The sequence below is a fragment of the Trachemys scripta genome, chromosome 4, assembly GCF_013100865.1.
Source record: "Trachemys scripta elegans isolate TJP31775 chromosome 4, CAS_Tse_1.0, whole genome shotgun sequence".
NCBI lineage: Eukaryota > Metazoa > Chordata > Testudines > Emydidae > Trachemys > Trachemys scripta.
The window spans coordinates 47,870,901-47,892,751 of NC_048301.1; the positions used below are offsets into that span (position 1 = coordinate 47,870,901).

Here is a 21,851-nt window from a genome sequence, read left to right on the forward strand (position 1 = left end):
TATATGTTCCATTCTATATGCATCCGAAGAAGTGGGCTGTAGTCCACGAAAGCTTATGCTCTAATAAATTTGTTAGTCTCTAAGGTGCCACAAGTACTCCTGTTCTTCTTTTTGCGGATACAGACTAACACGGCTGTTACTCTGAAACCTACAATAGTAAGTACTGCTGTCATCAGAAGTAAATCAGAGTGACTACTGTGTAGCTATTCTGGTTAAACAGCATGTAGAGAGTGATGGCCTTGACTCCTCACATATCCAGTGTCCTTCCCAAAATCCGTTTTTTCCTGAATGCTAAAATGGCTGCATAAAGGATGAGCCAGCCCTATGCTACCCAATATAGGTTCTGAAGTAGTCATTGCTCCACCAGTGAGTGGACTCTTGTTCACTGAAAGTTCTGCACAAGTGGCCTAACTCTTTGTGATATGAAAGGTGCACAGAATCAGGGCTATAGAAAGTAATCACTATAGAGTGTAACTGAAATTTAGCAAAAAAAGTAAACCAGCCAGTATGACAATGGAAAGATTTATAAATGTTTATGGCAGAACATTTTAATAGCGCTCTATAAATAACCAAATTCTACCTCTCATAAAATGTATGCCTGTATAGTACCAAAAGTTTAAATTCGGCTTGTAGCATTCATATCTAAACTTTTGTCATTTTTACTGGAAGGTTTTCCATGGTTGTAGTTAAATTTTAATGTCAATGGAAACACATTATCATAGGATCTGAAGAAAGAATTTCCAATAACATCAACAATGAAAAAGATATAAATTACAGCACAAAGCAATTAAATATGCGGTATATGTGCTATCCTCAACAGTATCACAACTCCAAAGAACCATAGAAAAAATTCTATCAACATTAGAGGAAAGTCAAAACCTGCTACATACTGCTATAGAGAGAAATATATTACATGCTTCCCCAGAAACCTATGCTTATTATGTGACATTAATAGCACAATAGTGTTTATAACAATTCAGATAAGCAACATCAGCTATATTAAATTAAATAATTATAATTAGGCTTAGCAGAATTCAAATTATATTTTTGATAATTTTGATGAATAACATCAATTTTATTTTTAAACATTTTGGGGATTTTATTGATCTAAATTTTCACAATTGTACAAAATTATGGGTTTTAAACATTATTTCTATTTTTATCTATTTAAATTTTCACAGTGGGAAATTATTCCGGGGTCAAACAATAATTATTTAATGATAGCAGTCATTGAGATTTAAAAATTAAAGATTTATAACACTTAACACACAAATTATCAACAATGCATGTCAAAATACAAATATCCTTAAATCAAACTATAATAATTTCTCAAGCAGCAGTTTTCTTACCTTCCTAATCTGTAAATTTCTGTTATCCAAGGAAATATTTTTTGATAGTTTGCGTGTAAATGGCTGCATCAATGCTATTGACATTAACTGATAAAAATCTAATCCTTTCAAGACTAATTATAATATTGACTGTTTCATCGAACTTAAAATTTTGAGACTATTTTGCCAATATTTGCCTGTAATTACTACAGACCCAAGACACTTTTCTTGCTGTCATGTCTGCTTTCTACTGCAACTTCGCTGACTGCAAATGATATCTATTATTAAAAACTACGCCTATCAGAGTATTCGTAAGCCATTGAATGAAGCCATCATTGTGCTTGCAACCTCCATCAAAGCTGGCCAAACTACTATACACTACTTGTGCCAAGAGTTGTATCTCCACAGCCACCGTTTCCAGAATCATGAAGTCAGTTTTACAAACTGACATGAACCGCTGATGGCAAATCTAATATTATGCTTAAAGAAATCATTAAGCATTTATAGTTACTGAACTGGTGTATAACAAATAAAACAGACTACACTATACAGCAGGAGTAGTCAATAGGCAGACCACGGGCCAAATCCAGACCATCAGACGCTTTTAAATGAAGCCCAACATCTTTTTATGTAGTTATTATCATTATTGATTTTTATTATAATAATAATAATGGACCTTGACAAAAAATAATTGATTACCCCTCGTATATAGTGTCATATCTGGATGGATGGCTTATAAAATTATCACAGATTAAAAAACTATCTACAGAATGATCAATAAATCAATGTTAACCATGAATAAAAAGGAAATAATTTAACTCTAAAAACAGAAAAATGGAAGATGACCAGATGACTCAACATTCAGCCAGACTACCATCGTGGCTCAACAAGTGAATTAACACTTTGGAAATCTTTGGCTCAATCTTGATTTCTCTTTATGTTCTAATATCGCAAACTTTAATTCTTCTTTATATTCTTCTCTTACAAACCTTATTTCTATTCTTCATCCACTCTATAGCTACAACTTTTACTACTGTGCTGGTTTCCCCAGTTATTAAATTAATTCATCAAATTGACAACAAGCTATAGAATAATTGGAGGGAAATATGAACTGAAGAAACACAACAAATATTGCTTTTTTGCCAAAGAAATCTCTAGCTACAATGTAAACACTATTTTTTCTGGAAATTAATTTCTATTGCGCCAATTGTAGTATTTTCTTTATCTCCTTGTAGATAACTGATTTAATATGCCACAAAACAGGAATATAGTTAGAACATAAAAATTAAACATTAAGGAAATTCAATAAAAATAATCAGAAAAGTAGTAATGCAAAATATTAATACAAAATCATCTATAATATAGTTATAAAATGTCATCTCTCTCAATTCTTACTGGAAATGGATTATTGAACCTAATCATGAAAGATTATAAATCTTACTATATTCAAAAAGAAACTCTGTGGACTGTAAAAGTAATAAAAGTCAAATCATGTTACATTTGCTTGCCCATATTAATAGACACCTACAGTACTTTCATCAGAAGGACTAGTAACATTTGGTAGTTAGTCACAAATGCAGGTACCATTAAGCAATGGACAAAGGCAACGGACAAAGCAAGAGGACAACTCCAATTTAACTGTCCTGTAAGGTACATACTAATTAGCTGCAAAGCTATGAAATCCTAGCTAGCATGTTAAATCTGCTACATGACAGTATAATTTGACTTCTTAAAGGATTATGCAAATTACAACTCATCATTCCATTACACGACTGAAAAAAGTGACAGCTAATTTATACATAACACACCTTTCAAATCCCTAAGATGTGAAACACCTGTGCAATATACTTTGCCTAGATTTTGTACTGTATAAGTGCTTGTTTATTGTAATATACAGAAGAGATTTAATAAAGTTTCAGGATTTTTTAATCTGCTTTTTAACTTTTAGAGCACAATTCCAAAGAATTAAACAACAATGTTCTGTCCCTGTTTTAGTGGTTTTTCATTTAAATAGAAGTATAAGGTTTCAATACATTTTTAATTTCTGATAGCGGGAGAGCACGAGCACTAATGCACGAGCCAGAGGTAAGACTCACACAGATTTCAACATACTTCTGGTAGGTAGATTCACAGTAGATTCCGTCATATCTGTAGATTTTCCTACATTCTGATTGGTTGGGCAGAGGATGCTGGACAGTTATTCTGTAGAGGTATCAAAAACAGATATACATGACTAGAGATTCTCTACAGTCAACTGTAATGCAGGACAATAAGTATGTTGAATTTTAACATCTGTCTGATGTCTTTACATAATTGCATTGTGCACACACATCCAGTAGTTTCTACTTCTTTTGAAATTTGCAATGAGAGTAAATGAAACGTCAATTCTCCACGAGAGCAATGTTTCCCTTCTCAAAGCAATGAATGTGGAAAAGGTAAAGAATTTCATAGATACAAAACTGAATGCATTCTTTACACATTTTGGGTAAATAAAATACTGCTTATCTCATTGACATACTTTGCTGGCTGCTGCAAGCTTTACTCAGGCAAACTTCCACTGATACAAATGGGAGTTCTGCCTGAATAAGGACTAAAAAACCCAGCCAATTAAAACCCTGAGCCTACTCCCACTGAAGTCAACAGCAAATCTACCATTGACTTCAGTAACAGGATCAAGGATACAGCAGTATTTTAGGGTCTGATCTTAAAGATGCTGACCACCTTTTAAATAGTGCTCTATGTCCTCAACTTCCATTGACATCAAGGGATGGTGAAAGCACTTGGCAGCAATCACACACTGCTCAGCACCTTGTGAAATCAGGCCCTTAAATTCTCAGAAAGATTTGCCATTCATTCCATTGCAACCCCCTTTATTTATAACCAACAAATTATAATTTATCTATAAAAGTTCAGCATTCTTTTAAAAAATAAACAAATTGCATTCAAAATAATATCCAACTGATTACTTTTTTGTTATCTTTTCTGACATATAATTAACTTTTAGGTGTTTTTGTGTCTTCCACAAAATTAAAAACTATTTCTCCTTTTTTTTAAAAAAATGAAATTTAGTAGTTAGCTCCCTGAAAATGAGACTATTTGGTTTATCATTGTAAAGAATACAACTAAAAAAAAATGTTTAATCAACAAAGTAGTATCCTGTGAAAAACATCATTCTAAAACCTTTCATAGACAGTATCTATCTGTAATTTCTGACCATTGTTATCTTAATATCTCTGAGCCATTCTTGTAACTGAAAATTCTCTACACAGACTATTTGCTTTAATAACACCTTGATTATAGGTCTCAAACAAAAAACAAAAAAGCTGGTGGTTGTTGCACTGCAGAAACCCAGGCAAGGTGACAGAAGAAACTCAGTTAAGAATACACTGTATCCATAGTACTAAACTTCAGAGTTTCTACATCTTTGCCCAATATTATGTAAGATTAGAGTTATTTCTCTCCTTTTTCAGTTATTTAAAAATAAATACTGAAAAAAGGAAAAATCCTGCTGTGAAAACACTGGGCCAAATAATGAATCAACATAAATCCCCCAATCCTACTGACTTCAATGAGATTGCATGGCACCTAAATTAGCACAGAAATTGGCCCTCTATGCTTAAACTAAACAAGAAAATATTTCTGAAGTCCTATGGAATGCATTTTCCAGTCCAGAACAGGTTTTTAGTCACACAGGAGTCATGTATCTCACACCCAGAACAATGCTTTGAAAAAATTCCCCATATCTCCTTGTATGATGTTTGTCTCTTATTATTAAGATTTTAAGATGTCAGTTGCGCTACATAAATGAAATGCAATAGTGAATAAAACTATGTATATTTTAGGTATTTATAATAAGCCCGTCACCTATGCCATCTACTTTAACTGGCATTTCACATATTTATATTTAAATAATTATAAACTAATAAGTAAGATAATGTGGGTCAGAAATGGGTCAGAAATAAGGACTACCTCATACAGGGACTTATTCAGCACTCCTTACCCAGTCAAATCTCCCAGTGTAGCTAGCCAAAGTAAGCAGTAAGTAAAGATTGCTGAATAGGGTCCAGGCAGTTTTTCTGAGACAGTCAGCCCTATATTTTATCTCTAAAAATGCCTTTTAGACTATCTTCCCAAAATTAATTTTGATAGCTCGTTGTTTAATACAATACATCAGCAGGGATAGTAGATCTCACAGGTTCCACACACAAAAAATTGATTTTGCCCAAGATCAAACTGTATTTTGGCTATTTACTCTGGGGACTACATATTCCTGTTCTATTTTAGGCTTTGAAAAATTGATTTTTTTGTATTTTTTCCTGAATTAAAAATTAAAGCACTGAGGAGTATTTGAGTCCAATCAATCTACAATGGTTAGCTCAACCAAAAATTAGCTAAGTTTTGAATGATTTTAAAAACAAACACTTATTTCCATATAAGCTTTTCGACAGATTAAATTTGCCACTTTATTCATGACAGCAAAAAAAATCAACATGAAATTTTATCAAGAATATAGCTGCTATAGAAGGTTGTTTTCCAAAGAGACTAGAAACAGAGCTAACAGTATGCCTAAGAATCAAACCAAAAATCACATTTCATTTAATATTTGTATTCTCTCCTTGCTGTGTGTGGTATCAAAAAAGCCACATGCATTCCTTCTCCTGATTTTGTTTTTAAAAGGTTGCATACTTACACTAAAAAGTTCAAAAGTATCCTTTCAATTGGGAAATTACTATAAAGTGCTGTGTTTGCACATCGGACAGCCCATCCTCCCATCTCTACATGTCACTTAAACTCTAGATGGACCCATCATACAACTGGAGGTAGAACTTAAGTGCATTTACATATATGTGAAACATGTAAGCTATGACTAATTTTAACTCACAGGGCAGAATTTAAATAATTAGTTACAAGAAGTCAAACTAAGGGAAAAAAGGAGGAAAGAGATGGTTAGAGGCAGAGTAGTAAATTGTTCCATTTTTGCAGGTAATCTAAATGCAAACTAGAAGCAACTTATCATGAGAATGGATTTTCCACCATCTGGTCAAATAACAGGGGATTTGTCTAGTGGCAAGCAAAGAATGGAATGATGTGAGAAAGATTAGCGGGCAAGTCCTACAGTTGGCTAAAATGTATTTTGTGCAAACAAGAACAGATGACGCCTTAACAATTACACCTGTCAAAAACTCCAGAAAGCAATCCATCTCTGAACAGCCCAGTTGAAAAACAGGCTAGTTCATAACAAAATGAATTTTTTTAAACAATTGCCAGCCATAACAGTTTGATGCATGACAAGCGTAGGAAGTCGTATTCCACGTCCAACTGAAACCTTAAGTAACTGGACCCTGGTTTTCTGTGATAAGTAAGATATTAAACTAAAAAAAATTATTTGCTGTAGTAATGCAAATAGCTGACAACCTCAGAAAAGCAAGGAAGCGCAGAGTTAAGGCTGAAACCCTACGCAGACCCTCCACCTTTAACATATCCTATTTGCATGGGTACTGTTAAAACCTTGAAACAGTGATTGTTTTGTGGGGGGGGGTCAAACTTAGCACCCTGGTTGGCAGGTCTCATTAGTAATCTGAATTGTAGCCCTAGAGCTGTAGCTCTTTCACAGTATGGTCCTGGACCCTTAGAATTCCACCAGTCCTGCAGGGACAACTCCATTGAGTAACTGAGTTCCCGTAGAAAAGATACCAACCTCCTGTAGGACAGATGGAATTTTAAGTTAACAGATTATGTTACACTAATTCCAAAGTGATTTTAAAAAAACACTTACTGTATGTATTACTAGTTTTTTTAAAAATCAGACTAATTTTGAGGTTTAATTTAATACTTTAGTATTCTAGTTTAAAATGTTACAATTCCTTATGGAGGATGGTGTCCTTGCTCTTCCAGATTTTTTGTGGTTATTTGATTTTCCTGGGGCAAGGTTTAGTCCCTTGGTTTCCCCTGGCGCATTCAGCTGTAGCTAGCTGCTTCAATAGGGAATTTACCGAGATTTAGTTGAAGATTTTGCAGTTTGACAGTAGGAAGTTCAAGGGAAGAGTTAGTGTACATGATTAAACGTGTTGTAACCATATGGACAAATATTTTAAAAATATGGCACAAATACAATTACATCTCTATTTTTTGCCAGTCTGGCTTTGTCCTGAGCCCCCAGAAGATCAGCTAAGGATCTGCCCAAAGGATTAAAGAAATATGAGCCTAAGGTTCAGATTTTAAAAGATGTATTTTCACCTAATTTCCATTGTTTTCTAAAGTTGGCCCTACATTTTTAATATTGATCCTAATGATTCAACTTGGGCAGAGGCTTCGACACTTGTTAAAATGTGAACAACAGCAAATTTAGATTTTTTTTACCACTGTTTTGCAATGGGAATCTAAAACTCCACACAAAGATTAGCTTGTTTTAAGTTCCACATTCTCCCTCTTTATCAGAGATATATGTTCAAAGATGGCACCCTAATATGTCACAAGCTTGCCTGAAAACATTTTGAAAAGATGTGATACCATGTATATTCAAAAAAAGGTCAGTAATGAGATTTCTTTACTCCCCATTTCTTAATTCTGCACATTTGTAACAATATTAAAACCTACCTTTGAGTATTTCAGACATTTATACCATGCTCATCACCACGTACCGAACACCTAACTGAATAGGAACAATAATTTGTCCATTGTACTTTTTGTTTTAAATGAGAAAATATGGTAATACTCTTCTTTGAAATTTTGATAGTCCTCCATCTTCTAAACTCTTCTGGTGATGGGCAAAGATCAACCGACTAGGTTGATTCTTTTAGATCTATCATGCCTTTTTTCCACTGACTGCAAGGCATTGTTGACGTGCCTGTGCACCCTGTCAGGGACAGACCAAGCAGAGCTTGAATAACTCCTTTCATCTTTCTCTGGAAGGACCAGAGAATAGTTTTGGATGGTTACTCATCTACTTGGGGAACTCACTCTGGTGAGACTGCCACAGGGTTTTATTTGATCACGCTTCCTGTTCAATATGTACAGGGACCAGAAGGAGGGATACTGACCAAGTGACACTCAGTGCTACATCTCCATTCCATTGGACCCAGATAGTGTGATCAATCAGTGTTCCCACTGTCTACACAAAAGTGTGGCCTGGGTGAGTGCTAGCTGACTGAAGAGCAACATGGATATGACAGAGGAAATATTGAGTGGCTGGGGGAAAACAACAAGAAGAAATGGCAGGGGTTCTATCTGCCCCGCTCTAATGAGGGATTTGCCAGCATGTTATTACTCAAGTTATTACTCAAGGTGAGGAGTTTGCTTGACCATTTCTGGATGTTCAAATACCCATGGTGGACAAGAGTACGTCCTCTACCTAAACTTGGCAAGAGGATGTGAACGTTTCTTTCAGACATGGCCCTTACCTCCAGATAAAATGACTGCAGTACACTCTACTTGGGACAACACTTGAAGACCATAGAGAAGCTTCAACTAGCACAAAATGTTGATCTTTTGCCTAACATTGCTTTTCTACTCAAATATTTACATTATACCTATGCTTCTGAGAGTGTACGGGTTTCCAATTAATTTCTGGCGCAATTCACAGTGCTGGTTTTGATTCTGTGTATCACAGAGATTACTTCTTTTTAATGTCTTATGCAGATTACGAAGCTTCAGTAAGGATCATTGAACTTACTGTATTAGCACATCACTGGGCTTCGAGCATGGTGTTTTCTCAGTAGTAATTCCTACACTCCGAAATTCACTCCACATTCAGACCAACACAGTCTAAACATGCCCTTCAGAAACAGTCTTTCCCTTCTTCACTCAAAATTGCGAAATTATTTTATTAAGAATGAAAGTGTTAGTCTTCATGCTGCCATTAGCCTCTTCTGCTCTTGTAGCAGGATCCAGGTGTAAATACCAAAATGTTAATATTGCTCCCAAAGGACAATTTTCATACAAAGTTTGATGAGGAGGCACACTAGGTCCACAACTACTCAAGGGTTTCATGTGAATTTTGATAAATTTTAAGTCACTTTGTTTTTTTCTCTGCATATTTAACTACAGAATCCTGAGTATTTGGGAATATTATCATTCCCCAATACAAAAAAAGAGATACAGGACAACTGCAAGGGAAATACAGTAAAATATAGAAATAAATACATTTAAATTCTCCAAACTAAAAGTTGTCAACAACTTTCCTCTATTCTTCCATTACTTTATCTCCCCAGTTTTGATTTCATCTCCTGTACTTTCTATCCATCTACATACTATATCATTTTCCCTTTCCCCCCATTTTGGTGCATACAAGACCTGAAGGATCAAGTTCTCCTCACCATTTTATTTAAGATACAGTTATGAATAAACTTGGACTAATTTTATAAACATTTTAATTCTAAAAAGAAAGCAATTAAAAACACCTTTTTGCCAGACTCCTAATACTTGAAACTGCATAAACAATGGGCCCTGATGCTTCTTGCAACTTTTGAGTATTAAGTGTAGCTAAAACTTGGCGATTTGGCCAGAGGAGACACCCGGGGCAAAGAATCCCATGACACTCAGTATGCTCCAACCTTCTACCTGACCTCTTGGAAACTCCTCTATGAAAGCTCTTGAAGGATGGAGCCTAGGCACTCATTTCTCTACCATATTATCCCCTCTCCTTCCCTACCCTCCTTTTTACCCCTACTCCCACACCCAGAACTGGCAGGATGCATTTATGCAAGTCACTTAACCAGATTCTCCCTCTTTACCATCAAACATCTATGACTTCCAAGGGGACTGTGGGATTTCTTCAGTAGCTGAAGAGTGGAAATGGGGAGGAAAAAACAAGCAGCAGAGTGGAGGCCTGGGGAAATCACTTACAAGTCCCTTATCTCCTCTGAATGCCTAAGACCTGAGAGTTAAAGAGGGCAAAAACCCCTGGCAAATGGGAGAACAGCATCCTTTCCCTGCCATGGAGTAACTCAACGGGAACATCACAAAAGTTGATGCTCCTGACATTTTCTCTCCCCTATGTGGGAACAACCAGCCTAGGAGAGAATGGGGTCCAATTTATTTTTAAATATTAAAATCACCAAATAATTCTCTCTCAGAACTGAGACTTATATATGCCAAGCTTGGGTCAAAAGTAATTTTCTGACCCAGTTTTTAAAACATTAAAAACAAGGAAATGTTAGTAGTTCAGACTTTAATTATTGTGATTGTAGTAGGTACAATGGAAATAATTTGCTGAAAGGAGTAATACTAAATTTTAATGGTTTAGATATATACAAAAGAAATATGAACAAATCTATTAAGTTTTAATATTAAAAGTTATAAGAATGGCCATACTGGGTCAGTTCAATGGTCCATCTAGCCCAGTATCCTGTCATGAACAGAACAGCGCAATTTATTGAATGATCCATCCCCTGTCATCCAGTCTCAGCTTCTGGCAGTCAGAAGTTATGGAACTCTCAGAGCATGCATCATTGACCATCCTGGTTAACAGCCACTGAAGGACTTATCCTCCATGAAGTTATCTAATTCTTTTTGGAACTCAGTTATACTTTGAGCCTTCACAACATACCCAGCAATGAGCTCCGCAGGTTGACTGCGAGTTGTGTAAATAAGTACTTCCTTATGCTAGTTTAATTTCATTAGGTAACTTCTGGCTCTTGTGTTATATGAAAAGGTAAATAACATTTTGCTATTCACTTTCTTCACATCATTCATGAGTTTATAGACCTCTCTCATATCCCTCTTAAGTCATCTCTTTACTAAGCTGAACAGTCCCAGTCTTTTTAAACTCTCCTCATATAGAAGCTGTTCCACACCCTTAATCATTTTTGTTACCCTTCTCTTTACTTTTTCCAATTCTAATATATCTTTTTGAGATCAGCCAACCAGAACTGCACGCAGTATTCAGGATAAAAGCATACCATAGATCTATAGTTGCACTATGATATTTTCTGTTTTACAGTCTATCCCTTTCCTAATGGTTCTTAACAGTTTGTTAGCTTTATTGACTGCCACTGCACATTGAGTGTATGTTTTCAGAAAACTATCTGCAATGACTCCAAGATCTCTTTCTTGAGTGTTAACAGCTAATTTAGACCCATCATTTTGTACGTATAGTTGGGGTTATATTTTCCAAAATCCATTACATCGCAATTATCAATGTTGAATTTCATCTGCCATTTTGTTACCCAGGAACCCTGTTTAGTGAGATCCTTTTGAAATTCTTTGCAATCAGCTTTGGATTTAACTTTGAGTAATTTAGTATAATTACTAAACTTTGGAAACTTTGCCAGGTCTCTGTTCACCCCCTTTCCCAGATTATTTATGAATATATTGAACATCACAGGTCTCAGCACAGATCTTTGGGGGACCCTACTATGTATCTCTCTCCATTTGGGGAAATTGATCATGTATCCCTATCCTTTGTTTCCAATCTTTTAACCAGTTACTGATATATGCGAGGACCTTCCCTCTTATCCCATTACTCCTGACTTTGCTTCAGAGCCTTTAAAGTGGAATCTTGGCAAAGGTCTTCTAAAAGTCCAAGTACATTATATCAACCAGCTCACCCTTGTCCACCTTTGTTGACCCCCTAAAGAATTCTAATAGAATGGTGAGCCTTGATTTCCTTTTACAAAAGCCACATTGTCTCTTCCCTAACATATTGGGTTCATCTAGGTGTCTGATAAATTCTTAGCGTCAACCAATTTGCCTGGTCCAGAAATTAAGCTTACTGACCAGTAATTGCCAGGAGCACCTCTGGAGCCCTTTTTTTAAATCAGCATTACGTTAGCTATCCTCCAGACCTCTAGTACAAAGCAACAAGTTACATATCAGTTAGTTTGTGTCTATTGCCAGTTGCTCGTCAAATTTTTTTTTGATCTGCCTAATTATACTTTTACATTTTACTTGCCGGAATGTATGCTCTTTTCTATTTTCCTTAGCAGGATTTGACTTCCAATTTTTAAAGGATGTCTTTTTGCCTCTAATCACCTTTTTATGTTGTTTAGCCATAGTGGAATTATTATTATTATTATTTGGTACTCTGACTGTTTTTTTTTATTTGAGGTATACATTTAGTTTGAACCTCTGTTATGGTGTTTTTAAAATATTTTCCATGCAACTTGCTGGCATTTCATTCTTGTGACTGTTCCTTTTAATTTCCATTTAAATAGCTTCCTCGTTTTTGTGTGGTTTCCATTTCTGAAGTGAAATACTATTGTGGTGGGTTTCTTTGGTATTCCCCCCCCCCCTAAAAAGATGTTAAATTTGCTTACATTATGGTTACTATTACTCAGTGGTTCAGCTATGTTCACCTCTTGGACCAGATCCTGTGTGCCACTTAGGGTTAAAGCAAGAATAGCCTCTCCCCTTGTGGGTTCCAGAACTAGTTGCTCCAAGAAGCAGTAATTAATGATGTCTAGAAATTTTATCTCTGTATCCCGTCCTGAGATGACAAGTACCCAACATGGGGATAGCTGAAATCCCCCATTATTATTGGGTTTTCTGTTTTTATAGCCTCTCTTATCTCCCTGAGAATTCCACAGTCACCATCACAATCCTGGACAGGTGGTCAGTAGTATATTCCTACTGCTATACTCTTATTATTCAAGCATGGGATTTCTAGCCACAGAGATTCTTTGACTTTATGCTTTCTTTCACAGATCATACCACTCCTCCACCAGCACAACCTACTCTGTCATTCCTATGTATTTTGTACCCTGCTATTACCATGTCCTATTGATTATCATCAATCCACCAAATTTATGTGATGCTTATTATATCAATATCCTCATTTAATACCAGGCAGGCCAGTTCACCCCTCTCAATATTAAACTTCTAGCATTTGTATACCTGCACTTATAAAATTTGTCAATATTTAGTTCTCAGCCTTCATATCATGCAACTAAATGGGACTATTTTTCATTTAACTGTTTTTCTTCAGTTCCTACCTGTATTTTATCAATGTCTATCTTGTCCTCTTTATTAGGATATATAATATTCCTTTTAATAAATCCTCCCCTAAAGGATGTCTCTGTTCGAACTGCATGCTATTGCACACATGTCGATTTTCCCACAGATCTTAGTTTAAAAATTCTTCTACAACCTTTTTAATTGTACATGCCAACAGTCTGGTTCTGTTTTGATTGACATGGAGCCTATCCTTCCTGTATAGACTCCGACTTTCCTAAAGACTCCCCGGTCCCTAATAAACCTAAATCCCTCCTACAAACACCATCATCTTATCCATGCATTGAGACCCCGCAGTTCTGCCTAACTGGCCCAGCACGTGGAACTGAAAGCATTTCAGAGAATACTACCAGGAAGGTCCTGCACTTTAATCTCTTACTTAGCAGTCTACATTTGGGTTCCAGGACCTCTCTCTGACCTTGTTACTGGTACCTACATGTACCACAAATACCAGCTCCTCCTCAGCACTGCACGTGGCTCTATCTAGATGTCTTGAGAGGTGTGCAACCTTCACACCCAGCAAGCAATTCATAATGGGGTTCTCCCAATCATCACAAATCCAGCTGTCTATATTTCTGATAATCAAACCCCCATTACTATTACCTGTATTTTCCTAATAACTGGGATACCCTCCCCTGGAGAGGTATCCTCATGCAAGAGAATTCCATTTTATCATCTGGAAGTCATAGGGTCAGATCTTCAGCCCCCCTCTCCTGATGCTCTGAACCATTCCATGAGCACTAAGCAGCTAGAAAGCTCCCTGGCAGCAAGCTTAGTATAAGAGGTATCCCTGGGAGTGCAAGCGGCATTTCTAGGTAGGGAAAATCTGGCATAACTGGTCCCTATACCAGGTTATCCCTTAAAGCTTGCAGTATGTAGAGCACGTTGGGAACGGGGCAAGGAAAGAGGGGGCATGGCTGGAACACTGCTGCATTTTGGCAATCCCCACTGCCAGAATGGTCCCTTGAGACTATGGGCAGCCAGATACAGCTTATAGCAGTCTCACACTGTGACAGGGGCTGAACTGGCCCCAAGTGGAACCCAAGATAAGGAGAAGGGAGTGTAAAGGAGACAAACAGCCACCTCTACTTCCCCACCCGACCTTTACTCTGTCAAGCATAGCACAGGCATGTGTGAGGATCTGGCCTTTAGCATGGATACACTGCTTATTCATGTATTTGTTTCTGTTCTAAACTGAAGTTTTCCAATATAACATTTAAGTGTCTATTTAAAAAAAAAGTTTTCTAGTTGCTGTTTTAGGGCCTGTTTCTACAGTTTATAACAGGAAAAATCCTCACAGGAGTTTTGCTGACTGGACTGCAGGGCCCTTGGTCTATCTATAGGGAGAATCATCATGAACGGCTACAGAAAAACTTACCTAGAGAGGAAATTTCTTCCTAATTAAGTGTATTCCCTAATACATGAAGGCTATATCCCTAATAATAAAGGGGTTTTTATCCTAACACTTAGCAATTTTAATATAGTATCCTCAGTAGGTTCAACTGTAAGTGCTTTACTAAAGAAGATACAGTAAATACTATTTTGTAGATGAGAAAACTGAGGCAGAGGTGAAGTAACTTGCCAAGGTTTCACAGCAGGTCAGTGTCAGACCTAAGAATAGAAATGAGGTCTCCTGACTGCAAGCCTAATGCTCTATCCACTGGTCCACACTGTATCCACTGGTGTAACTCACAATGTTCTAAATAGCCAAATACATTTATAATCCTTTTTGAATCCTCCTAAGTTTTAGGCCTTAATGACATCTTTTGACAATCTGTATGAATGACAGGTCAGTCATACATTGTATAAAAATATTTCCTTTTACAGATTGTATATTTTATATATTTAATTGAATGTCCTCTTGTTTTTTAATTCACTTTAAATTCTCTTTACTATTCGTTCCTTTGTACACCTCTATCATGTCCCCCTTATTGATCTCCTCTCAAAATAGTGCCAATCTTTTCAGCCTCTTCATGCCTCTAATCATTTTATCACCTGTCTCTAAATCAGCTCTATTTCTGCTGAATCTTTTCTACGGTGATCAGAACTGATCACCATTATTTCAGGTAAAGGCACAACATTAAATATACAATGGTATATAAATCAATGGAACATTTTTACTTCTTATGTTATAATATTTTCAGGATTATTTTCCATCCCATTCATTATACAGCCTAATATTTTGTTTGCTTTTACATCCAGGTCTGAACATCAAGGAGGTTTTCTCTCAGTGTTTGTTTACAACTTCAGCTGGGGGTGTAACTTCAAGTTCAAGGAGACGTACTTGCAATAGAGTGCACTATGAACAGAATGTAGCCTTAGCAATGCAAGCTGCTGGAGAGGCTGGACACCCCAACTACGTACCCATCCAACACCCTACACATGACCTCGGGGCAGTTAGCCTGTCCTGCTGCTTGCACTGCTAAGGCTACATTCTATTTTTAGTATGCTAGTTCAATGAGATAGCATAATTATGTCTCCTCAAGCTGGGAATGATACCCCCAAGCCAGCTGAAAATATAGACTTAACCTGAGCTGTGTCCAATGACACTCAGGTCTTTTCCCTTAGGTTATAGATAATTTGGAACCCAGTAATGTGTATGAGCAATTCATTCTTTCTTAATCCAACGTGTATCACCTTGCATTTGTCAACAATGAAATTCCTCCTCAGTCATGCTCCCTGTTTGCTTTTTGAAGTGCCTCTGAAATTCCTCACAATCTTCTCTAATCTTGACTAACCTAAATAATTTTTGGCCATGTGCAAAAGTCACCTCTTTACTCCCTTTTCTGGACCATTTATAAATGTATTAAATAATACTTGTACTGGTATGACCTCTTGTGAGGTATACTGTCAAAAGATTTTGATAGTCAAAAAAGTTATATCAGCCATTTTGTTAACATGCTAAGTGAACTCTAGACTGGAAAGATGCAATTTTCCTGTGCAGAAGCCATGCTGGTTTCTTCCTAACATAAAATTTTCATGTAGGTGTTTTATCATTTTATTTTTAATTTCAAATCAATTAACCTTGTGCTGAAACAGATAAAAAGGATACTTTTTATTTCATTTTATTGTTATTGTTATTAACAAGTAAAGTGCTTTTAACAGGTGAAATTATTTAAATCAAAGCAATTTAAAATCAGATTTTAATTGTGTTTTGCATTTGTACTTTTTAGCTATTTTCCTAAGGAAACTTTTATTCTCATCGGTTGGTGATCATTAAAACATGTTGTTTAGCAACTAAATACAGCTTTTATACTAAATGTGGTGCTTTTTTGCTTAACACGAGGATACATTATATCTATACACATTTATTTAAGCAATAATATAGCTTAATTTACATGTATTCAGATTCTTAATATTTGCATTTTTTATTATGTTAGGAAATGGTGAATGATGAATTTCTTATTTACTAGATGGAAATTAATATTTTACTTGTGATGTCCATCAATTTTTATTTGCATGGCATTTCAAATTCAATTAAAATGCATTATAACAGCATTCTTTTAAAATTAAAAACTACCTTAAATGTGCTGGACACATAAGAAAAAGGTTAGGTTTAAATCCAAAATAATTTGGATTTAAAACTAACTGGTTTATTTAAAAAAGGAAGTATTATCTAACTAGTCAGTTTAACTGGATTGTTCCTGGTCACCCTATCCTTCCCATGGGAGTCAATGGGAGTTTTGTCACTGATTTCAGTGGGAGTAGGATCAGATCCTTAGGACCAATTCCAATTTCCAGCACATAGGCTGAATCAACAAGCAGTGCCCTAGACAAGATAGCAGGTGTTAGAATCCTCAGCCCCAGAGTGAAGCCACATTGCAGACACTAATGCAGGCTCAAGGTCTATGATTCCCTGCAGTTGTCGTGCCCCTTGAGGGTGAAATATTTGGTGGATCTATGTAGCTACATATCTTCCATCTCTTCCTACCTTCAAAATCCCACAGTGTACTACAATGCAGGGAACATTGTAAACAGCACAGCTCTGCAGGAAGCAAAGGGCAAACAGACACCTTTTGCAGGATCCCCCCGTCTTCCCTCATGAATCTGTCTGCACCAGTGTTGAGGCTCTCTACAGCTAGAAGACGAGTGGGGCAGGTATATCCAATCCTGCAGGTTTATGAATCAATAGCCTTCTAGTATTTAAAGACTACTGCATGTACATTTTTAGGGATTTATTTATTTTAATTACTGAGTGTCTCAAATCTTTATATAAGCTCTAGTCTGTCATTTTGATATTTCTGTTTCAGGAACAGAAGTAAACAGGTAAAATTGCAAGTGATCTTGACACATGTATTCTACTCATTATAACAATTAAATTTACAGAATTAGGGAAATGCTCCTGAGAGTCAGCTTCCTGAAGTTTGACTTGGGTTGAAGCCAAAACATTTCAGATTTAGTACTCTTGAGTATTATTTAAAGACAAATTGCCTGATATCAGATTTTGGGAAAGGCAGAATTACCATCAAGTCTTGTTGCACAACAATTCATTGGAGGGAACATACCCTGTATTACTCACTCATGCTTACAACAACAACAACAAAAAGATAATATGGCTTATGGGAATTTAATTTTAATAAAATGTTTGGAAAATATTGTTTGGGGAAGTATTTTACTAATGGAAAGATTAAAATAAATTCCATTTTATTTGTGGTTTAGCATGCGATCAGACTGCTTTGAAAAGATTTTAAGCAAGATGAAGTCTTATCATAAATCTTTTACTATTAAAGTGGATTGTTCCTGCAGATGGGAGGGCCTCAGTATTGATTGTTCACTTCTTTTGAGTGACAAGAATGGTTCTCAAGTCGCTGTGTGGCAATTCCTCAAAAATACATTCTCATAGAAGAGATTACATTCAACTAACACTACATTTATGAAGTAGGAACAGCAGCAGCAGCCCTTTGGAAATATGAGGTACTTTTCCCTTGGTTTACTTGGGGCATACATTTCATCAGCAGCTCAACTCCAGCCTCCATGCATGCACATTCATGTGCACATTTTTCACAACTTCATACACATACATGGGTTGAAATTTGCACCCACAAAACTTATTTTTTTCTTTGCCTTTTGCTGATGCAATTTTTAACCTGTGTGTGAAATCTGTGTACAAGTGTTCATACCTATCTAAGCATTTTTCTGCATAGGTATACACATAAATGCTGGAAACTGAAAATTTCCCCTGCATAACTGCACATATTTTTTAAATAATGCCATGACTTGAATAAGTAACTGCTTTGTCCATTATATGAAAACAAAATGAACATTTACAAAAATGTAATATTATGGAAGGAACATATTTTAGATACACCTCTTCAGAAACAATAAGTAAAAACTTGTAAATGTAAACTCAATAATGCAGTAAAAACAGCTGCTGGTATTGAATGCCTCAGAGAAAAATGTGGAAGAACTTCTTTCACATTTTCTAAGAACCACTTCACCTTGTTTAGAAGGAGGGAAGAAGGAAAAAAGTTTCTCAGAAGCATCACCTGCTTATTTTTTCTGGATTCTCATTTTTCTGATCCTTTGCTGCCAAGATGCATTCATTTTGAGAACTGTCACAAAAATTGGATTTTTAAGGTTTTACTGGATGATGATACTGGATTAATAAATATTTCTTGAACTTCTTGTTTTATGATATGTTTATGTATATTTTATAAATACAATGGATGTTGTAAAAATAACTATCCTGCAGTTCTCCCAGTGACAAGGCATTAATATTTTAAGATATTAATAGCAGGAGAATCACTAGAAAACATTTTCAAACGTTTATCAAGTAACAAAGAAAGGGATATTACTTTAGTAATGCATTACTTAGCCTGACACCAGTGATTCACAATCACCCTGGAGTTTCTTTACATTATGCAGCCTCCGTTATTATAAGTCTCTTTTTTCCTAAGTTCTAGCACTAGAAGAACAGACCTGAACTGATAACAGCTGGAATGAATAAATGGAGGAGAAATCAAAGTAGTACATGATTTATATAGTAAAGTATTATGATGGAGCATGTATAAAGCAATATTCTGTCTTCCTATCTTAAAGATAATTTCATTGTACACAATTTCATAAATAAAAAGTAAAAATCTGATAGAATATTTATCATGACATGTTTAGTAAGGTACACTTTGTTATTAACAGCTGATTTTTACTTGAAAACTACAAAAAAAACCAAAACATCCACACCAATATTAAATGCTTGTATTTGGGGGAGAAGGAAGGTGGAGAAACGGTAAATTAAAAGAAAATAATTTAATACCAACAATCTGTAACTATCTTATTTTCTACCAAGAAATTTTGGAAATACGAAAAACCAACAATTCAGGCACCTCAAAGCCAGTAAAAGCTATTAGAGTAATCTAGCTAATTGCACAACAGACTTCTTGGTGCAAGCATAAATGCCCATTATATCTTCAATAAGCCTTTCCTTTCAATAATTTTCTAGTAAATGGCTCAAAAAAATCCTCAAAATGCTGGTATTTCCAAATTCATTATTAGTTAATCATAAGGAATGCAATTCTCTCTCTTTTACTATACTCAGGTTTTTTGGGGGAGGGAGGCTGACTTTTGTAACAGCTTTAACTTCACATTTCAAGAGACAGTTCCCCTTTTTAGAAAATAATCATATCAATTATGTTTTTCTTTTGAAAACTCATAATTTAATGTTAAAAAACACTACAAAAATTAGCTAGTGGTGATGAAAATATCAAAGGAAATTACATTTCCACTTTAAAATAGCATTAACATTCTTTTAAAGTATATGCTACATCCAATTTCTTTCCTGTCAGCATAAACTTTACCACATAGATTTAGGAACAGAACTCCTATATCTTCTTAGTGTGGAATAATTCTGCCTACATACGTACTGTACCTGCTATAGAAAATGTTTAATAAGAGAAGAGCGTGCACTTCATGTAATTCATAATTAGAAGACTACAACTGCATTGTTTAAAATCAAGCCTTTGTTATCAGCACCAGTTTTAGACAGAAGCTGAAAATCATTTGTGAGCTGTGGCAGACCCAGACTGTTCAAAGCAATTGCTGTTCAGCATGAAAGCTGCAATGGAGGTCACAGAACAGGTCAGAAGGAAAGATAGTGTATCGATTTCACACCAGGAACAGAGACGAAGCGAGGGCCCACTGTTGCTGCATGTGATGTATTTCACTTCAGTTTAAGGCACATTTCATTCCAATTCAAGAGGGGGTGGGGAGTAAAGGGCGAGTGGATTTCACACTGAATCATGATGAATTCTGGACTCGTGTATTCTAGTAAATATCTCCTTCCTGACATTAAGTATTTCTATAGCAGAGTGAATACAATGGAAATTAGACTGCAGCCAGATAGCAAAAAATGCAGCTATGCTATATTGTGTCCATTTCCTCAGAAGACAGGATATAGAAATGTTACCTCAGATATAGAAAATTGTTTAAAACTAAGCATTCTGTCACAGGTGACAAAACTGTACTTTGTTTGGCATGTTGTGAAATGCCACAGTATGCAAACATTCTAATATCTTTAAAAATATTGTAAGGCCTTACAAACCCAGATGGTAAATCTTCAGTACCTTAAGTGTGTGGAGGAACACACACAAATCCACATTAAAAAAAAAATCACAGCTTGTCTTGATGCACTTCTTACATCATATATTTTAAATGCATCAGTGTTACGTATGAATATAGAAAAAAGGGGGACAAAAAGTTTATTAAACTGCCATAGCAAATAACCTGAACTAACCTTGAATATTTTGGTGCTACTTTCTAACAATTGCCATTAACCATTACCTCTCTCTAACCATTTAAATGAGTGAAGAAAGTCTTCTACTGCCTAGTACACCTCTACCTTGATATAACGCTGTCCTCAGGAGCCAAAAAATCTTACCGTGTTATAGGTGAAACTGCGTTATATCGAATTTGCTTTGATCCACTGGAGTGTGCAGCCCTGCCCCCCCAGGAGCACTGCTTATACCGCGTTATATCCAAATTCGTGTTATATCAGGTCACGTTATATCGGGGTAGAGATTTAATTGCAGTCAGCTTTTGTCTACTTGCAAAAAATCTTGATTTCTGATAAGCAAAGGAATAAAAATAACTGGCAGGGTTGTTTCCCATCTAAAATACATGGATAACAGATTAGCCTTGTTCCATTTCTTTCCAATATCAGGAAACTGAATTTCAGTAAGTTTGCCCAGTATATTGTAAAGGTGTCAATTCCAAAACTGGTAATGCTGTCAAGCATCACTTTCAGGATGACAATAAAATGGTATCTCTGCCAGGATAAACCACTGTTCTCCCCCCTCGCACCCCCATAATTTGTTCTTTGAAAAATTGCTGTTCTTTGAAATGTGTTGAACCAGCTGTGCCACTTGGTGACAATATTTTTATAACTTCTCTACATCTCTTCACTGGCTCAAGAATATTGGCAAAATAGTCAGAAACTGACATATTTCAGAACAAAAGAAAACTGAGATTGCACAGAGATTTCCTCTTAAATTATTTATATTACTTCACTGTCACATTATTATTTCTTTTAAGCTGTTCTAAGGCATCAATGTCAACTTCATGAACCTTCTCATGAAAGCT

The 21,851-nt window shown here is 35.8% G+C and overlaps 1 protein-coding gene across 5 annotated transcripts in view; it reads right to left on the bottom strand.

Moving 5' to 3' along the window:
• The window catches only part of NPAS3 (neuronal PAS domain protein 3), an 827,431-nt gene that overhangs the window by 728,166 nt on the left and 77,414 nt on the right, over positions 1-21,851 (bottom strand). For 3 of the 5 annotated variants that reach the window (XM_034768662.1, XM_034768661.1, XM_034768664.1), the window contains exon 2: positions 3,441-3,530. The exons of the other annotated variants lie outside the window; for them this stretch is intronic. In XM_034768662.1, the coding sequence (XP_034624553.1) occupies positions 3,441-3,530 (90 nt within the window). The remainder of the gene's footprint in view (positions 1-3,440; positions 3,531-21,851) is intronic. 5 annotated transcript variants of the gene reach the window in all.